At 31.8% G+C, this 22,090-nt stretch overlaps 1 protein-coding gene across 1 annotated transcript; it reads right to left on the reverse strand.

Annotated features, from left to right (window-relative positions):
• Positions 1–3,362: 3,362 nt before the first annotated feature.
• On the reverse strand, positions 3,363–11,087 carry LOC149248401 (expansin-A10-like; the record flags this gene model as incomplete). The annotated part of the gene is made up of 4 exons (XM_089456039.1): positions 3,363–3,672; positions 3,801–4,125; positions 5,031–5,090; positions 11,051–11,087. Coding segments are annotated over 4 exons (732 nt in total), but the record flags the coding sequence as incomplete, so codon positions are not given.
• Positions 11,088–22,090: the final 11,003 nt, after the last annotated feature.

The raw sequence follows: 22,090 nt of genomic DNA on the forward strand, positions 1-22,090 counted from the left end.
GGTGATTTATCAAATCACAAAAACCAGACTTCGATTTTGGACAACTTTGTTGTTGTTGAATGCTTTTCTATGGGTGATTTATCAAATCACAAAAACCAGACTTCGATTTTGGACAACTTGGATCCTTGGAGATATAGAGAGCGCATCAGGTCACTGAAACCAACCTAAACTTTGTTGGATCCTTTTACCTGGGTGAGTCAGAAAGATCCTTAGGCTACCAAAACTATTATTCCCTGAGTTATCAAAAGTATTATAATTTAAATGGTAAGACTTAGACTAGTTAGGATGATTCATAAACAAGGCGAGGAACTCCTAAGAGACATTAATACTTCAGGCCTTTCATAAATAACGAGTTACCTTTTGAGATTTTTTCCTCTGCGATTTACAGTGAACATATTTTACTCTCACATGCTGTCCAATCGTTTGATAATTCAGCTATATCTTTCATCTTTTGGCTACATGAAAATTTGTAATTTTTTTTTGCCGGTGAACAAATTTTTGTTAATTCGAACCTTGACTTAGTAGCCTATACTACAGTAAATATGTAGGTGTGTAATAAGTACAGAGTTAGTTTTTGACCTTTGTGCCTCAGCAATTTAAAATTAAAAGACTTTTAATTTTTAACATGTTATCTATTTGTTTGATGAATTATTTCTGAAAAAAAATATGAAGTTTTTGGCATATGGCGAAATCTTTGTGAGTGAACAAATGACTGTTAATCCAAGACTTGCAGCTTGTTAATTCAAAGTTAAGATGTATGTGTCTAGGTAACTAGAAAGTTATTCTTTGAGGTTTACAACTTTCAAAACCTTTAATTTTCCTATGTTCTTATTTTTCCTATAATGTTTTTCTGGAAAGAAACATGTGAACATTTTTGAGGTCCCACAAAATATTTCATATTTTAATTTTGGCCTTTTAATCTAGGTTAAAGATGAGGTACAATAAGCTATCACATCATAATGTGCCATTATGTGCCACATTAACACAACATCACGTTCTCAAATTTGATAGACTAAAATCAACTCATTGTGAGAAAAATCTTTTGATTTATTACTTTGACTAGACTTAGCTTGACTAACAAAATGGTTTTGTTTGAGCTTTAGTTCTTATATTTCTAATATATTTTTGACAGAAAATTGCTAAATTTATGAGGTAAGAATTTTATTTATAATTTCATGTAATGGTTGTTTTGAAATTAGAGGAAAATAGAACATTTTTAGGTATATATTTTATTTTTGTTCTTACATATTTTCTCCTTTGATAAGATTTTATTCTCTCTAAAACTATTTTATTCAAGTTTTAGTTTTTTCCATTTATAGCATAATTTAGGTATAAAAATGGAAAAAAGTTTCAATTTTACATATCCATTGTTATCGTGTAGGAACTTGAAGAAAAGAGTTTTTTTTTTTAACCTATAGATTTATCTTTGGTCTCATTTATTTATTAATTCTTGTGTTATACTTTTAGGGTTTTATCATTTAATGTCATGCTTATGTTATAGGATCTTATGTAGATGTTTTTTTTCAAGATAGAAGGCAGTAATTCACGTTAATTGTCATGCTCTTCATTTATATTTTATGGAAATAATATAAATAGATCTTTGTTGTAGTAGCATTTAATAATTTCTTAGGGGCTACATTTTAGCCTATAAGATCCTAATAACACACTTTAGAAACCTAAATCCTCATATACAAATTCAAAACCTAATCCATAAACCCTGAAAACACAACTTAAAAGCATAAACCCTCATAAACTCATTCAAAAATGTGAACCACGATTATGAACTTAGCTCTAGAAAATTCCATGGTAGGGATTCTACTATGCATGTTGTGTTTTTTTCACCTAATCTTGTGAGTTGAAAACATTCATACAATTTTTTTAATACTGTTGTGCTCTTTTCCTCAAGTGAAACTAATGCACATATGCTAGAAAGCATGGCAATCTAATTTGATGAGCTCATAGTCTACCATTGCTTTTGTATGCTTCTAGCCTGCCAATCTAGTCTAATGAAAATGAGTGCTTTTAATTTGCTGTTTGATCATAGAGAAATCCAGGATTTAATCCCATGCTATGGTTTTAAGATTTGGTATTGAGAATTATTTTTTCAAACCTTCATCAAATTATGCCTTCAAATCTATTTTTGAAAAAAGTTATTGTCTTTTACCCTTTAATTCCCTCCTTTTTGCTTTTTTTGGGTTTAGGGTAATACACATAACATGAATACATTTTTTTTTAATCTTAACATTGCTTTTGCATTTTTCTACAAATAAACAACTTTTAAAATTTCATTAGTTATGTCTTTTAGAATCAATCAAATTGAAGTGTGCAAGCTAATAATAACTTGCAAAATTGAAAACCTTTTATATAAGGTTGAGATTTTCAATCTCATCTCTTTGTTGTTTAGCTTGGGCCAATCCTTGAAATTCAAAAGGGTTTGGGTTCAATTTTTCTGTGGTGCATTGATGACACTTTGATTGAATCTAGTAAAAATACTAATTTTTTATCAATCAAATTGAAGTGTGCAAGCTAATAGTAACTTGCAAAATTGAAAACCTTTTATATAAGGTTGAGATTTTCAATCTCATCTCTTTGTTGTTTAGCTTTGGCCAATCCTTGAAATTCAAGAAGGTTTGGGTTCAATTTTTCTCTGGTGCATTGATGACAATTTGATTGAATCTTGTAAGAACACTAATTTTTTGTTGTGTTCATGCTCTTACTGATTTAGTCATAAAGTTGTTCGAAAATTTTCTTAAACCTTTGAATCATGGCAGTCTAAGAAAAGAAATTATTGTTGTTTACACAATTCAACTGGTGTATAAGTTTACATTTATTGTTGAATTGAATAGTTTCTATAATACCAAGATTAGAATGAAATGCAACAACTTCTGGTTAGATTAGGTAAACTACTTTACTAGTTTCCGATGAATGTCAGAGTCTGGGAAGTCATCTTCTCACTTTTGTCATTCCCTGAATTTAGACAAATAACACATGAATTGTTTAGAAATAGTTGAAATTATAATAAAAGGAACTGTCTATTCAAAGTTTAATGTGACTTCTTAAGCCCACATAATTAACATGCATTTACCACCTCTAAAAACTATGGGTGGCATGGATTCAACACATCCTGGCGGTTCAATTTTTTTCGTGTTTCTATTCTTACTTTCTTGCGTTCCTTTACGCCTCTTCGTGCAATTGCTAATATAAATATTTTTTTAATTAATTTATATATACACTCATATATGAGATCGCTGGAGCGGGCTGGAACCAGCGTTATTGCCTGCAACGATGAGCCTTTTATTAGAAGGATGAGCTGAATCCTATCACAATTTTCTGACTAAACCGCCAAATGCCAGCGAGTGCATTCATCTAAATTGTTGAGAGGCGGCGAATGTCTGCCCAAATTGCCAATTAGACGGGGCGACATTGTACATGGTCAGAGTTCTTCCGTTACTTGTGGTGACTTTGAATGACAGATTCTGTCCGTTGAGATACGAATTGCTTTGCCAATTTGCTCCCCAATTCCTCTGCATCTGTTGCCACCCGGTCTTCGACCCTTTTATCCACGCCGCCTTCACATCTCCTCGCCCCCCAACATTGCTAATTAGAACAAGCTCGAAGTAGTTGTGTCCATTTATTGTGAACCGCACTCCTCCATTCTTCTTGCACGGGACCCTGCACCGATTCCATCCCCAGGGAAAAATATGTATAATTCAATAGTTTCCAACGGAATTTTCATAATTAAAACTGCGTGTGCATTATAGGGTTATTATATTATCGAAGTTAGCATAAATATTATATACCTTCTGTACTGAACAGGCACAATCCCGGCCTTGTATTTCGCAATCTGCAGGAAGGCGGGCTGTGACATGTCGAAATGTTGAAGGGGTAAATTGCACCACCCTCCATTGTCATTGGGCAGGGCGTTATTCGGCGGACAAAGATTGGTGGCTGTTACTGTAATCGATCCGCGTCCGCGAAGGCACCATTGAGGAACTTTGGCAGCGTCACACTTTAACTCATAACACGCTCCGCATGTTTGTCCATCTCTGAACAAAGCCGCGCTGACGGCGGCAGTGTTGGTGCCATATCCATTGTTATACAAATTGCCATAGCCGCAAGCACCCCCTGCAACAGCAACAAAGAATCTCAATCCAAATTATATAAAAAGATTAACTGGAGAACGCATTTTTTTACGACGAAGCTCGTTCAGTAACAACTATTTTCATACCCTGAGGGTAGGTTTATACTATGAGGGTAGTAATTGGATTTGTAAATTTCGGAATTAAGTAAATATTGGATAGTTGATTTTGAGAATATTTTGTAATTGGATAAGAGTTACTCAAACAAATGGCTTGATTGAATCTATCTATTAAATTTCAAAATATTCTAAAGTTCATAAATTGTCTTCCGCCATATTCATTATATTTTTTAAATAATGTTAAACTTTTTAAATTCAAACAATTAACTTAACTACAAAATTCCAAAATATTCTAAGAATGGGTTCAGGGTTGATTTCACCATGTAAATATTTTTAATTTTTTATTAATATAAAATGATATTATAATTTAATTAATATATTTCTATTAATACAAAATGATATTATAGTTTAATTAATATATACCTAATACTATACTTAACCCAACTTAAACACCATAATACCTTAAACCCAATTGGAAAATCCGAGCTCACTATTTTTTGAAAAATCAAAAGTGTGTGGGCCAAAGTAAAAAAAAATTAAATAACCAGCGAACATGCCTTTATCAGCAAGTATAAGAACGACTCTGTACCCAAACTAAGTATATATATATATATTTATATAATATTCGAAAAAAGTTTTCTATAACGTGAGAGTATTTTCACTACTCTACCAGGTACAGGAGACCCAAACATTCATCTGAAAACTCAAATTCAGTATTTTCTTGAAAAACGAAACCAGCGTTCCCCAAATTACTATATATATATATATATTTTGTGGGAAAATTAACGTCATAATTGAATACCAAACTAAAATTTTGAAGCAAGAAACTCACCCATAGTTCCAGAGGCGTCGCTTCCGCCATAAAATGTAGCATGGGCTGCAGTCCAACCATAAAAATGCTTTAGTACGGAGAGGCAAATTTAAAGTAACAGGGAATCAACTGTGTTTATAAATTCTCTATTGAAATGGTTAAAAAAACCCAATCCAATGTAATATAAATAATGGATTTCCAACGGAGGCACAGGCAATCACGCTGACTTATTGCGAATGAATTGAATGTGTGCATGTTGTTGATATGGAGAAGGAAAGAAAGTGTGCGATGAAAGCGTTTCGAGAGTATATTCGACAAAAGAGCCTCTCACTGGTTTCTCCATGTGCGCCTACTTTTAAGGCATCCGCTGTCAGCGTAAACTATGGGCAAGGAGAGGTGGGTTAGGGTGTAGGGCAAGGAGAGGTGGGGTTACGGTTTTTTTTACTCCGGAAAATTTTATTATAATTTAGTTATCAAATTAATGATGAGTGTGGTTAGGTTATTTTTTTTACACTTTGAAGAAATTATGGGCAAGGAGAGGTGGGGTTAGGGTTTTTTACACGGGAAAATTTTATTATAATTTAGTTATCAAATTAGTGATGAGTGTGGTTAGGTTTTTTTTTACACCTGGAAAATTTTATTACAATTTCGTTATCAAATTAGTAATGAGTACAACAATTTTTGTTTGCTAGTTGTTAATGGCGAATGTAAGCTGACTCATCAAGGTTATTCAAAGAAAACCACGATACCTTGAATAACCTTCTGGTGGTCAGTGAGGCGTAAGGGGCAAGTTTTCACCCTTATTCAAAGAAAACGACACCTAGAATAACCCGTGGTGGTCCATAAGGGGGCAGGTTTTCACACCTACCTACCAGATGCTTCTGGGTCTTGGTCATTACCTTGTTTCATCAAAGACGAGCTCTTAACCAAGCAAAAATACTTTTAAGGCATACTCTCTGGGTCTTGGTCATTACCTTGTTTTATCAAAGACGAGCTCTTAACCAAGCAAAAATACTTTTAAGGCATACTCCAGGCCTACTACTAAAACTATTTATTCTTCTTTAAAATTATATTTCATTTATTTAATAAAAAAGTAAATATTATTTTTAATAAAAAGTCAAAATTCAATGGTCACAGCACATTAATAGAGATCTAGCAGGCAATAGTAGTGTCCTAAGAAAACGAGAGGTCCAAAAAATGTTGATTTTTATTTTTATTTGTTTTTTAAAGAAATTAAATTATATAACAAAATGGTTGCTGGATAAATTGCCCTATCTATTTTTTCACATCTGATTTCTGGTTTCTGTGACTCCATTGTCCAGCCCATTTAAATTTATATGCATTTATGAAAACATTCATGTGAGGCCTCGTTGGCTGGTCCAGTTGTCACGATTCAAGGGAATTGCCCATCATAACCCAAAGTTGTGGTTAAGAGAGCAATTTGTTTCCTGTTAGTTGAAATAGTTGAAATATTCCATCGTAATTAATGTCATGTTTGTTCACATCACACATTCTATATCTCAAAAAGAACATCAACTACTCTATTAGTTATTTGATTGTTTTAAATGAAGTTTACCAAATTTATGTCTGCCCTTGATACATGATTTTTACTTCAAATATTCTATCATAATTAATCTTATGTTTGTTGGCATCCTAGGTTGTATATCTCAACAAAAGGAACATCAACTACCCTATTAATTCCTTCATTGGTGATCGAATGATGTTCACCAAATTTCTATTTGCTCCTTTTTTCTTATCATCCTAGTATTCCATACTTTGTCAGCAGATGGAAGACTTCTCCAATAGAGGGGAAATATTGATGAGGTCCTAGGTTATTTAGATTGTGACCAGAACTCTACTTGCTCATCTATATATTTTGGATCTGGTACAAGGACACTGCATAGAAAGTAAGTTGATCAAACTACAAATGAGTTTTCTATTAAATGGAAATAATAAACGTGGAGCTGTCATTGGAAGTCAGTGTTACAAATTTCAGATCTTTGTATTATGGTTATTTTATATATATTGGGTCACTGCAATATAAGTTCACCCATTTAGATATTGCAATAGGCCATCCCCATTGAAAATTATTCAAGATATACTTAATTCTTGTGTTAATTTTTTTCATTGAAACATGAAAACTTGCGTATTTCAATATTTATCAATTTTTTTTTTTTCATTTGACTTATATATGGGAGATGTTATACACAGAAAATTGCTGAAAATCTTTTCTGCAAAGACCGTACAGTATCAACTTTTCCCCTCTTCTTAAATTTTGGTGAAAAATTACATACAATGCGAATAGTTGTCACGTGATTATAAATTTATAGATAATCTCATTTAAAATATTTAGATGAAAATCATTACAAATCACATTTTAATGAGAAAACTAAAAATATGCATTTAAATTTCAGAATTATTATGGCCATTAAAATAAGATTTAAATTTTTTTGATCCTAGGTCTATGTAAAGACCATGTATAAATGTTGAAGTTTCTTCATAGATATTGTCAAATTTTCTTTATATTAATTTACCAAATACTATATATTAATTTATCAAATTAGATAAAAGAAAATCATCAAAATAATTTTAGAATCATATATTTATATATAATTGCAATTACAATGTATTTTATATTTTTAAAGAAATTTTATGTATTCTAATATTAGTCTATATTTTTATATTCTTATTTTTTTGATTAACTATAGGTATAAATAATAGAGAAATTCTACTTCTTGGTCGTCCTAAAAAGAATCAAAAACAATTTTCACTTATCTATTCATTTGGTTTATCTCAATGCTCTAATCAACTACACTTTTATGAAAATCAAGTATATGATCATCTAGATGAAGACCATGAATTAGATAAGATAATGTAGAACATTTTGAAGGATTACCAACATTTAAGATGTCCAAAAGAACATTCAAGTACAAATAGAAACAAAATTTCCATGGACTTATGTTTAAAAGATTGTAATGGTGTTGAAAGGATAATTCATGGTGTGTAAAATTTAAAAGGAAAACTCCATTTGCTAAAGATGGAAGTAATTTTTTTTTAAATTAGTGGTTTAAACATCCATGTAAAGTCAGGCTCATGAATTTTCTTTACAAATTTTAGAGGAAGAAAGAAAACATAGTATTCTTCCAATTACAAAACATGTAGAGCTAATGGTGGATGCTCATAAAAAGATAATTATATCAATTATTGAAAACATATATTTTTTTGTCATACATGATTTACATTTGGAAATATATACGTCAATATATGACTTGAATAGGTATAAAAACACCGATCACATAAATCTAAAAAAGGAATATTCAACATTTATAAACAAAACATTTGGAAAACGGTTTCTACAAGCTGCTAAAAAAATATATTAGAAAAAATTAAAAGATGGGATTTTCAAAAGCTAATTTTACTCTTTTAGTGGATGAAATCACTAAATGGTGCAACATTTGACTATTTATATTACACATTTGAAAAATGAAGAGGTTCATGTGCTACAAAATACACACTTGCTACAAATTAGGGATGAAGCATCATAGTCTATGTATGATGTTGTGGCATTTATTTTAGTATAAATGAATCTATCCATGACAAAGTTATTTGGATTCATCCATGCAAGGTATTAATGAAGGTTTATCTGCTAAGATTCATCGACATGTCCCTCATTTGTTAAATCTCCACTTATAACTCATCGAAAAACATTAGTAACAAATTATTCTTCTTCTTATTTTAAAGAGTTGCATGCTATTGATGAGTTTGCAAACAAGGTTGGTTAATGGTTAGAGAAATGTACTAAAATACATGGAGAATTGAAAAAACTAATAGACTTAGTTCAAATCACAAGGCTATAAGAGTTACAAATTCATCATATTAGATGTCTTTCTAGAGGTAAAGTCATGGGAAAACTGGTTAAACTCATGTCTGTTTTGCTAAGATACTGGGAGTTAGTGGAGAAAAAAACATATGAGATGAATACAATATTTGAAATTTAATTTTGCATCTAAGTTTAATTTTGCATCTACTTATTTGTAAACGTGTCTATTGAGTTAAATAAACTGAATCAAAAGTTTTAAGAGGATCATGTTGACATTACATCTATTAGAACAACTTTGAATATCACTATTAGCTTGCTTCATAAACAATTTTTGAGAGGCACGTGGAGAAAAAAACATATGAGATGAATATAATATTTCAAGTTTAATTTAGCATCTAAGTTTAATTTTGCATCTACTTATTTGTAAACATGTCTATTGAGTTAAATAAACTGAATCAAAAGTTTTAAGAGGATCATGTTGACATTATATCTATTAGAACAACTTTGAATATCACTATTAGCTTGCTTCATAAACAATTTTTGAGAGGCACATTTGTGGCACGTGCAATGCACATATCAGTTATTTTTAAACACAATAGAGAACCCTTGAATTTGCAAATTGCACATGTATGGTACATGTACATACATTAAGATTTGAGAGTTTACCAAAGTTGTAAACATCATGGACCTTAGATGATTACATTATGCCGGGAAAAGGTTTTGTAATAAAGATGATCGACTGTCTAAATGCAAGGTTAACAAATTTATTTATTTTAATGCAGTTACGTTTTTTAGACCTCGTAATTATTTTGAGGATATGGATGATAGAGACTCTCAAACAAAAATATAACCGGCATGTTTATGTGATAAATTTAGTGTTGGTGACTTGCTATTATGGATAGTGTTAAATGTATGGATGAAGTGGTTGAATTGATTTGTACTATGTACAAATATTACCCCAAAAACATATGTTTAGATCATGGAATCTATGTGGAGGTGAACTTAAATGGTTTGAAGTTTTCCATGTTTAATGTGGTTATGCCAAACAGTTCTTGTTATTCTAGTTAGTATAACAATATGTGAAAAAAGATTTTCAAATTTAAATTAGATAAAAAATGATGATAGATCAAGAATTTATCTAGAAACCCTCGATATGTTAATGTGTCTTTCTCTGGGTGCACCTCCTACTCTAAATGAGGTAGATTGTGTTTTTCTCTGAGTGCACCTCATACTCTAAATGAGGTAGATGTGTCTTTCTCTGAGTGCACCTCCTACTATAAATGAGGTAGATTGGAACATTATTTATGATGAAAGGACATTAATGACAATTGGAAACCCTCTTCCACTAGGAAAATAGATTCATATCTTTAATGATATAAGATTTAGTAATTTTGAAGAATGTGAATATGTAAGTTTTACTTTTTATTATGAACATTGTCTTATTCTATCAAACACTTGAAACAACCATTTTGGTAAGTGATTTTTTTCCAGTTTTAGGCCATTTGTAGTTTACTTTGTGTTTTATAATATTTCTCAAGTTTTACTATGTTTTATAGTTATTTTTTGAATATTTTTGTTTCATATCTCATAAATGCATTTGAGTTGTTTTTTCCTCACATTTTGTTTTATCTAAATTCTATGATTCTTTAAATGGAGATGTTACAAGTTGCAACCTTAATGATGCATGACATGAATGTCTATGAGCAAAATGGGAAAGGTAATATATTTGTTGTGATAATCTACATAGTCCACTACATACTAATTAAAATGTGAGTATGATTAATATTATAGTCTACAATTTTTGGAATGCATATATATTCTAAAATAAAGATTATTATTTATTTTGTTTATCATAGTTTTTTGAAAATGAGACTATAAATTAAGTAGTAAGCATTGTATATAAAGACATATTTATATTTTTTCAAGCTTGTATGTGAAGTTTTTCTCAAATATATTGAATTTAATCATTGCTCAAATTTCTGGAACACATTTATTGCATAACATAAATTCATGATAGATGGTTTAAGAACAATAGTTTGAGATACATGGAACAAGATGGGAAGAACCGGTGAAGTATACAAGTTTTCTTAGGGGGCAAAATGTACTATTTCATTTCGAAAATAATTAATAAAATTTATAAATTTTGTTATTATGTGAATATGTATTTTCATTTTTTACTATATTATCTATTTGACATTGTGAAAACGTGATATTTTTCATTTGCCATATAGTTTAACTAATTTAATAAGAATAAGTTTGATTAAAAATGAAATATAGAGATAGCATAGTATTGTATATATATATATATATATATATATATTTCATTATAGAAAGGCTATATGAATATATGTTTTTCTAATTGAAATTAATATTAGTGTTTCAAATTTAATAACTGAGCTTATTGATGGGGCTATTTGTTTGAAAATGAAATTTATGATTTTAAACATTTCTTACTAAATTTCAATTTGTTATTTATTTCATTTTTCTGCATGGCTTTCTTTTAAAATGATTTTTTCCATAAAGTTAGTTAAAAAAGAACACCTAACTTTTTATTAAAAATCATAACTTTTAAATTATCAAATTAATTTAAATAATTTAAAAGCTGAAAATCAATAATATAACGTAATTTAAATAATTAAACATCACGCCTCTGCCAAGAATATTTCCGACGTCATCTATGCTTACGAGTGCGAGCGGGCACTTCCTTAATAAAAAGGCAAAGAGAAATATGCGACCGAGTAGGATTTGTGCACAAAATTAAATTAATTTGCTTAATTAAATATGACTAGCATTTTTGTACGTTGAAATAGTGAGAGCATGTGGAATTTAAACAATAAATATAATGTTGTATCAAAAGATAACCGATAAGACTCACTCCATGCATGAAAGGGACTTATGACTAGTCAATTGAACTATAAAAATTAATTCAACTTGTATTGTTAGAATAATTAGTATATTATTGTTTTTAATTGAAATTTAAAATGATTATATTACTAATTAATTGAATTATAAAAATCAATTCAACTTGTATTGTTGAATTAAGGTCTCTGTGATCCATATCAGGTTTACGAGAAATTCTTCCGTGTAAATCACAAGATAAATCATTTGTCGACGCGTTTCGAACCAACAAGTGTGGTTCATCGTCAAGACAAGTTGAAAAAATAGATCCAGCTTAGCATGTTAAATAGTCTGAGCAGAGACTCCAATGGCTATCTTGACTAACGGCTAATTTTGACTATAGGACCAGAGTCAAAATTTAATGGAAATTAGTTAAATTACGTGAATAAATAAAAATATAAAATAATTTAAAAATTGTTAAAGGTTAGTTAGAAAATTATTAAAAATTATAATTTGTTTTTAAATGGGACTTAAAGTATAAATAATATGTACATATATACAAAGGTTAGTTAGAAACTTATTGGAATAATATACATAAAAATAATAATGAATAAAGTTTAATTACGAAAGTTATAAAAGGCAAAAAGATTTTATTTCATTTTAAATAAATAAATAAATTCAAAAAAAATAAAAAACAAATAAATAATAAATAATAAAAATAAAAATAAAAATAAATAAATAAATAATAATAATAAATAATAATAAATAAATAAAAATAAATAAATAAATAAAAATAAAAAAAAAAAAATAAAAAAAAAAAAAAAAAAAAACTGACTCAATAAATCAATATAACTAAAAAAAAAAAAGAAAAAATAAAATAATAATAAGAATGGAAATTAAATAAAATTAATCAAGCGAGCCAAAAATAAAATAAATGAATAAATTAATTAAATGAATAAAACAAGGGAGCGAAATATATATATATATATATTAATATATATAATATATATAATATATATATATATATATATATATATAAACAGAGTCGAAATGAGAAACCCTAGGAGGAAGGAAAAAAACAACGCACCCAGGAAAAACAGCGAAATAAAGGGGAACCAACGAAAGAAAGAAAGGGCCGGGATCCACTAGCTACTGATCTTCCAGTCGTCATCTCTATTGAGATTGCTTGGCCTTCTTTCAATTTCAATAGCTTCTCTGAATTTACGGTGATGGAACAGAGCAACCCTGGCAATAACCTTGGCCTCCGCAATACACACTTGATGCTTGGTCTTTTCTGCATGCTCTGCTAACGCTAAAGACTTGGTTCTTCCATGTCTTAGGTCCGCTGCATGTTTGCTAATCCTTTGATGGATGGAGCATCTTGTTTCCCCAATATAGGGGGTCCCACAAGAACAGGGGATCATGTAGACACCCTTCATATCTTTAGGATCAATGGGAGCTTTCACTGATCTGAGGGATTTGCTAATAGTGTTGAGGGGCCTGAAGGTGGAGGGAATATCATACTTCTTAAGAATCCATTCTTATTATTATTATTAGTTTTATTTTTTTTATTTTTTTTAATAGTTATATTGATTTATTGAGTCATTCATTATTCATTATTTTTTATTTTTTGTTTTTTGTTTTTTTTTGTTTTTTTATATTTATTTATTTATCTATCTATTTTTTATTATTATTTATTTATTTATTTATATTTATATTTATTTATTTATTTTTTATTTTTTTATTTATTATTATTATTATTATTAATTTTAATTAATTAATTTATTTTTAATTAATTTATTTATTTAAAATGAAATAAAATCTTTTTACCTTTTATAACTTTCGTAATTAAACTTTATTCATTATTATTTTTATGTATATTATTCCAATAAGTTTCTAACTAACCTTTTTACATATATACATATTATTTATACTTTAAGTCCCATTTAAAAACAAATTATAATTTTTTATTAACTTTCTAACTAACTTTTAACAATTTTTAAATTATTTTATATTTTTATTTATTCACATAATTTAACTAATTTCCATTAAATTTTGACTCTGGTCCTAAAGTCAAAATTAGTCGTTAGTCAAGATAGCTGTTGGAGTCTCTGCTCAGACTATTTAACATGCTAAGCTGGATCTGTTTCTTCAACTTGTCCTGACGATGAACCACACTTGTTGGTTCGAAATTTGTCGAAAAATGATCAACTTGTATTGTTAGAATAATTTGTATATTATTGTTTTTAATCGAAATTCAAAATTATTATTATGAAAGAGTGGAAACATGTCCATGGATAATAATAAATTATATTTTTATTGAATAGGTATATATGTTAGAAACTTTGAGCATTACTAAAAAGGTGTGAATCACTAGTGTGATTTATGATATATTTTTAATTTTTATTAAACTTTAGTTGAATCATATATTTAATTTGTAACAGATCATAATGTATCAGTAGTCAATAGCATATGTACATTAAATATGATCATATAAACAATAATATTAATGCGCATGTAATCGTGAGATTAACAATGTATGAACCATAAATTATCCAGATATATAGCAACAATGCATAAATAATCACATCAAACATAAGAGGACATTAGTTGTAAGGTGGAAACCACAAAGGTAAAAACCATTGTCGACAAATAGCCTTCGTCATCATCTCTTTTATTATGTAAAATGCATTTACATCTAATTCACTGGCCACCACCAGTGTGCATGCCACCACTTGCTAATCATGCGAGCCACTACTCGCTCCAAACAATAACCATGAAGAAATTTGTAGGCCACCAACTGCGGGAAGCCACCACTCCCTCTACTTTACAGGGCACCACCTACTGGAAGCACCACTTCCAATAAGTCTTGCCTAGACACAAATGGACTATCTAGCCACCATAGATGGAAGCAACCACTCCCACGTTCTTAGGCCACCACTTGAATGATTCCACTACACACTGAATATGCAAGCCACCACTTGCTCACTGAAGGCCCCAACCCTCAACACATCTCATGGACCTCATTTCATCCAATTTCAAACTATGGCCCAAGTACTCTACATACAACAAATCAGTGAGCCTCTTTTCATCAATTTTCGCACTGGACTGACACATGCAATAAGCTCATAAACCAAATTCTGAATACATGCACTCCAACATAATCTCTGCAACACAATCTCAATAAATATCACATCCCATCAACTAAAAAAAAAAATTGTTTAATGAAATCAAACCCTACAACATCACATTATCACAATCTACCTACACACACAACCATCAATAACTCAAACTAACATCCATACAAAATCTCAATATTGATGCTACAACAATACACTCTGCAATAAAGCCATTGCAACACAAATGCATCAACAATATAAACTCATATTTGAAATCTCTATAGCAGCAACTACAACATAATCTCTCCTCTCCATCTTGGTAGCAACTGGGAGCCATAATATGCAACGAAAATCTATTAGACATGAAGATCTATTATAGCTCCTTCATCCTCTGAAGTCTACTCCAAATATAGGCTCTGATAACTGTGCAAACTTGTAGCTTACACTTTCACAATCTCACATGCTCTAACCGATTTTACTTCATTCTTTGGAATTTTATAATTGATAGAAGATGCAAACAATATGGAACACTAAACCTCCTCATATTTAACATGATCACCTTATAGATGATGGTTAACTCAAGTCGACTCTCTCCATCAAAAACCACAAAATAAAACCGAAGTATATGCCTCTAGAAATCACTAGAATGCGCTAGGAATGCGACAAACTAAGTATATACAAGGTAATTCTAGTCCTTCCTTTGAGAAGAGTGTTACTAGGAGGGTTAACATAGGTCTAATGAAGGAAATATGAGATATAACACTGGCATTCCATTGGTAACCTGTGTTACCCTTTTTTCAACCCTGAAACTCAGTCAACTCTGCCCAAAACCTCCTGAACCTGACCATCTACTCATGCAATCATCTCCTAAGCTTGTATATCCTCTATAAGCTCATATCAAGGCTCTAAACATCATGTCAAGGTCTCCAAACTTGTTGACCTTATTCCAGTACAATCAACTCCTCAACTGACTCCTCCATGACCATTTCCTATGACCAAAGGTTCGATGTATAGGTGTTGTGATTTCATAGACTTTCATCCTCGTAACTTTATTTGAACTAACATTCTGAAAGAAAAACATTATGATGCCTTCAAGCTCTTTTTTTATTGGCCCTCTTCCTTTATATTCCATGGGTCCGAGTGTCATGACCTTAGGCTCAATGCTTGGGTGCTAAAACCTTTTGGGCTCCTCTTAGGGCTTATCTCTTTTTGGGATTTGTGCTTCTCCTTTGGTTTTATGGATTTTCATGACCAAGCGTCAGTCTACATTGGAAGCACTCTTCATCATAACTCTTTCTAAAAGGGTTCTGATAATTTCAACCTCTAGTATTCCTCCTTAGCACTTGGGTGCTCCAACCAGCTCAACACCCTTAATCCTTTGAGGTCTTTGTGAACATGTGTTAGTAGATATTGAAGCACCTATCATAGGAAGTTTTCCAAAATAAAATAAAAAAAGTTCCGATGGCCTCTTCCTCCGATATGCAGACCTCTGAAGTGACGTCATGCTGATGTCCTCATTTCCACGTGGTGCCTCCTCAGTGGTGATACATGTCACCCATATTTTTCCTTGTGGGCCCTCACGTGTCCTTGTCCCTCAACATCATGCTAATGTAATTTACCTGGTCACTTCTCGAGACCAACTACATGCTACCATGTGTTCAATTTTAAGGGGAGAGAAAGGGTCCTTAGGGCCTTTGGTTTTGCATTGGTTTCTTTTGTAGTGTCATGACCAAGCACCATTCTACGTTGGAAGCCCTCTTTATCATAACATTTCCAAAATCGACTTACACAAGAGTTACAATATTTGCCTCCTCGATATGGTATGTAGCACTTAGGTGCTAAATCTTCCCTTGGCTCCAGGTTCTGTGGATATTTCATGACCATGTGTCAATCTATATTGGAATCCCCCTTCATCGGAACTTTTTATGGAGTTCCAATACTTTCAATCCCTAATATTTATTCTTAGCACTGGGGGGCTCCACCTAACTCTGTTCCCTTGGTCCTTTGAGGTCTTTGTGACACGGTGCCAGCTAATATCAAAGCCCCTCTCATTGGAAACTTTCAAAAGGAGATTTAAAATGATTTTGATGCCACTAAGCTCCGATATGTCTTCCTACCATTCTCCCTGATATCGAGCTCTGATGTGATCTCATCCCAAACTGCAGTGCTCATCTTTAAATCTGGGATTTCCTCTTGGCTTTAAAATTTAAGCTTTGGTTTTTGCCTCCTCCTTGAGCTTTCGACCTCTGATATTTGTTCTCCCTTTGGCCTTTTGCACTTTGGCTCCCCTTTTTGGGCCAACAATTGACATCATTTGGCACAATTCGAAAAAAGTACAATAGATGACAACATTGGCTACAATTGGGGACAGTGCCTTGCTAGAAAGGTGATGAGAACCTGTAGACAATAGCCTTCTATCCATTGGGCATGGATTCATCTTATTCAAGTATATACAAACAAAAATAGAAACATCAAAAACTTATATAATTACTGGTATCTACAATGGCTCACCGGTATGTATAGTGGGTGAAAATGGACCTATTTAGCGACAGAAGTAAAGCTTGAGAAATTTACCATTCACAGGCATTTCAATGCTTCACCATCCAATTTTTCTAACAAGAAAGTGTTGTTCCCCTTTGCCTCAACAATATTGAAATTTCCAAACCATAAGGGATCAAATTTTCCATGTTTTCCTTTATCTTCTCGTCTGAGATCCCAACTGAGCACCAAATCCACTGGCTCTAAGTTTCTGTCTTTTTCTTTTCTGTCAAATGAGGCCTTCATCTTTTCCTAATATTGAATTAGATTCTTAGTCACCTCCCCCCTAGTTTATTGAACTTCTACCACCTGATTGATCCTCCTGGTTAGATAATTTGGCTCTTCATCCACATCCTATATAATTTTTTCCACTGGCATTGCTAGTTGTAGGGGGAAAATTTCATCTTTCCCATATACTAATTCAAAAGGGGATTTCCCAGTTGACCTACTGGTAGTAATTCTATTTTCCAATAAAAAAAACTTCAGTTGTGAATACTAGTTTTTCTGATTTTATGATATTGTCTTCATAATAATCCTTACTAAGGTTTTATGTGATGATTCAGTCAATCCATTTCCCTATGGATAGTAGCTAGTGGAGTGGCCTGTAATGATGTTATACTTCTGGTAAAAGCTCAGAAACTTGGAGGATTTAAATACTTGAGCATTATCAGTGATTATCTTCCTCGGGCAACCAAACCTAGCAAGGATATTCTCCTCCATGAATTTGATAACCACAACATCAGTTGCATTCCTAGATGGGACTGCTTCAATCCACTTATTGAAGTAATCAGTGGCTGCAAGAATCCACTTAAGATGACTACTAGAGGGAGGGTGTATTTCCCCAAAGAAGTCTAAACCCCATTGTTTGAAAGGTTCTTCAACAAAAACTAGGATTAAAGGAAAAGCTGTTAATTTCCGCCTTTCAACAAAGATTTGGCACTTCTCACAAGTCTGAACATATGCATGTACCTCACCAAATAGCTTGGGACAATAGAAACCTACTTTGAGAAGTTTATGGGTTGTAGCTCTCCAACTATAATCCCCCCCACAGACACAATTATGGAACTCCATCACTTTATGAATCTCTTCTTCAACCAGGCATAAAAGCAAAATCCCCACTGGGTCTTTCCAATACAGTTGGCCATTTAAAATGACAAACTCCTGGGCTTGTAACCTCAAATCTCTTTATTTAAGCTTATCAAAATTGACTGGACAACTGAGACCAAGTAAATAGTGGATTATATGTTTATACTGGTTAGACACAAGGTGATTCATTTGGATTTTTTGTGTTGCGGTCTTAACCTTATTATGTTCCTCTTCTCTTTGGATTTATCCTTCATATGTCAACAAATTTATACCCAAAGCTTGACAATTCGATTTAGACAGCATTTTAGCTAATCCATGCCGCTTGATCAACTTCGTGGGTTTGATCTACATGTTGTATTATTGGATTTTAGCAATCCATTTGCCTCTTTTTCCCTCACTGTCTCCTTATACTAGAATGTCTTTTATGCTTGATTGCAGGAAATATATTTTGAAGGTCTTCGGGGCGTTGACCAATGCATAAGCTTGCTTCTCTAGGATGTTATACTTTAAATTAGCATCCCGTAGCACCTGGATGAAAAACACTATTGGTTGCTCATGTCCTTCATTATTCTTCTGCAATAAGACAACAACCACTATATGAGGAGAAACAAAAGAGAATGAAAAATGGTTTTAGGTAGTAAGGGATGACTAATACAGGAGCTTCCACAAAGGCCCTTTTTATTCTAGATAATGACTCCCGAGATTCTTCAGTCCATTTTACCTCCCTATCCTTCTTCAACATCCCCACAATTTCTTTAATTATCTTAGCATAATTGGGTATGAACCTCCTCAAAAAGTTTATTTTGCCCAAGAAAGTCTGGATTTATTTATTATTTCTCGATAGTGAGTTATTGTTGATGAATTCCACCGTTTTATGATCTATCTTCACCCCCTATTTTTCCACGATGTTCCTTAACAACTTTACCTCACTTAAAGCAAATTGAGACTTCTTAGGATTTAAAGACAGACCATATTTTTTGCATTTCTCAAAAGTGAGTCATAGATGTTCGATGTGCTCCTCATCTATTTTTAAAAAAATAGTGATGTCATCTACATAAATTACCACAAACTTATCTTGTTATTCCATACACGCCATATCCATTGCTCTCTGCAAAGTTTCTTCTACATTAATGAGGCCAAAGGCTATTCAGGCATACATAAATGTTCCCCAAGATGTGGTGAAAGCAATTTTCTTTCAATCCTCATGATGCACAACTACTTGATTGTATCCAAAAAAACCATCCATCATAAATATATGAGCAGATCCCATCACCTTTTGCATAATGTAGTTCATTTGAGGTAGAGGGAAATTATCCTTTAGTGAGGGCTTGCTCAGATTCCTAAAGTTGAGACACAAACTTATTTCCCCGTTCTTCTTCCTGAAAGGAACTAGATTTCGCACCCAGTCTAAATACCTTAGAGGTATGATAACTTTATCTTATATGAACTTCCTCACCTCTTTCTCAATTGATGGAAGTAAGAGGGGTTAATCTGCCTAAGCTTTTGTTTGTATGGTTTCACCCCGCTCTTCAAAGGACATTTATGTTGGATTATATTAGTATCAAATGTTTTTAAATCATCATAAGACCAAGAAAAAACATCCATAAACTGCTTAAAAAGGTCTAGGTACTTTTGTTTGTATTCCTTGGGAACTTCTTTGGCCAACTTAATTATCTGGTGATCCTGATCTGAACCAATATTGTAGTCATCCACCCATTCTTCAAATTCTTGCTCAGTTAGCTTGGCAGTTGTATCATTTGAGTTGAACAATATTTCCAAGGGAACCAAACCTCTGGGGATAGTATTACCTTTCAATTGTAAAATCTTGTACTCTATGATGGTTTCTTCTGACCTGGCTTGTTGTTTGTCTACCATTTTCTCTTCCTCCTAATCAATCTTTGAGCTTCGACCAAACTTGGAAAACTTCAATCTCCCTTGATACACCTCAGAATTGAGTGAGATTTGTCCCAAAATTTTGATCTTGAGGTCTTCTATCTTCCTCTAGAAACTCAAACTTCTTTCCAACTCTTCTTCTATCCCTTTACCAACTTCGCACTTCCTAGCTTCCATCTTTAGAGATCAAACTATGTGTGAGAGATTGAGATGATCCAAAAGAATTCGAACTACCTTGTATATATAACCTTCCAATGAGGTCGAATTATTTGTCTTGAGGCTGACTTGGTGTGGAGGATACTAAATTCATTTTTTGACTCAAAAACAATTCTTTTTACATGATTCGAAAGCCCAAGAAGGGTCTCTTTAGATGGACAATGACTCTAATGACTCATAATAAATCCTATAAGTACTGAATGGGGAATTTGACCTAAAACATGAAGACCTAAGCATGAAACCCATGATTTAATAAGTCATAGAAATAATAATAAAAATATTTTCTTCATTCTTTTGATAAGTAAATCTCAAATACATTTGTGAAGACCAAACCTAGTTACAAATTTCAACAATATATATATATATATATGTGTGTGTGTGTGTGTGTGTGTGTGAGGGACAAAATCTCTTGAGGTGCAATTTTATTATTATTTAATATTGCATTCTAAAAGAGATTTGCATATCAAGAGATTTGATTCCTCTTCGCACTTTGTAAACCCATGATTAATATCAATCTATAATAGTTAATATATAAGTCTTTCAAAATATACGCACATGATTAATGATATTAGTTATAATTAAATGTAATTCAATAAAATGTATTTGTGTTTAATCTATATTATAAGGTAAGGTGGCGTATTACATTTTAGAATAATGTTGAAGATATATTAATAATGTATGTCATTTAAATAATAGTTTAAAATGATAAAATAGATCTTCATCAATAATGTATAGATGGACAATATTACAAATATACAATTATATTAGTAATTATACTAGGCATATAAGAGTTCCATCATGTTTCTATATTAAGGTAATAATAAATAGGGTATTAAAAATTCCATAAAAAATGGATACCTATGATATCTAGTAAAAATAGGGATTTTAAAAATTGTATTTAAGTATGATATTTTTTAATATCTACTATTTTTTATATCTCACAAACTAATGTGCTATGACATAAGTTCACTAAATGATGCCCTTTGTATATTACTAATATTAATATGTATAAAAACTAGAAATAAAGGAGAAAGGTTGTTTTGATTGTTTTCTAAGTTTAGATTTAGATCCTATTTTCTAGGAGATTGTTGTGATCTCCCGGAAAAATGTAACCATTATATTTGTGTATGATTGATTTATCTAATCAATGAATGCAGTGTTGTGGTAGCCTCAGGTGCTCCTCACCTGAGTGTTGCGGGTTTCATTCACAATTTTGATTTGTCTTCCTATTATTTTTTAGTTGGTATTAGAGGGTCAGGGTTGAGTTGAGCCCATGTGGATGAGATTGACATGGTGAGCATTTGTGGCTAAGAGAGACTAATGAGCATGGATCCTCCTCTATTAGTGAGTGCGAGTGGAAAGATTTATTGGCAGAGTCAAGATCTACCATATTTATGAGTGGAGCAGTGTGATCACATTGGAAGGCTGCATTGTTTGTTTGAGGATCCAGTCACTATCTGGAGCATAGTGGATCTTGGTGTGGACCAGTGGAGGTGAGCTGAGTTGGGATTTTTTAGGCAAATAAAGGTCAAATTCAACTTGTGCACCCTCAGTCAATTATACAGTGCAAA

The sequence above is a fragment of the Pinus tabuliformis genome, chromosome 7, assembly GCF_031772625.1.
Source record: "Pinus tabuliformis cultivar Carrire ecotype Pingquan chromosome 7, CPIR1, whole genome shotgun sequence".
NCBI lineage: Eukaryota > Viridiplantae > Streptophyta > Pinopsida > Pinales > Pinaceae > Pinus > Pinus tabuliformis.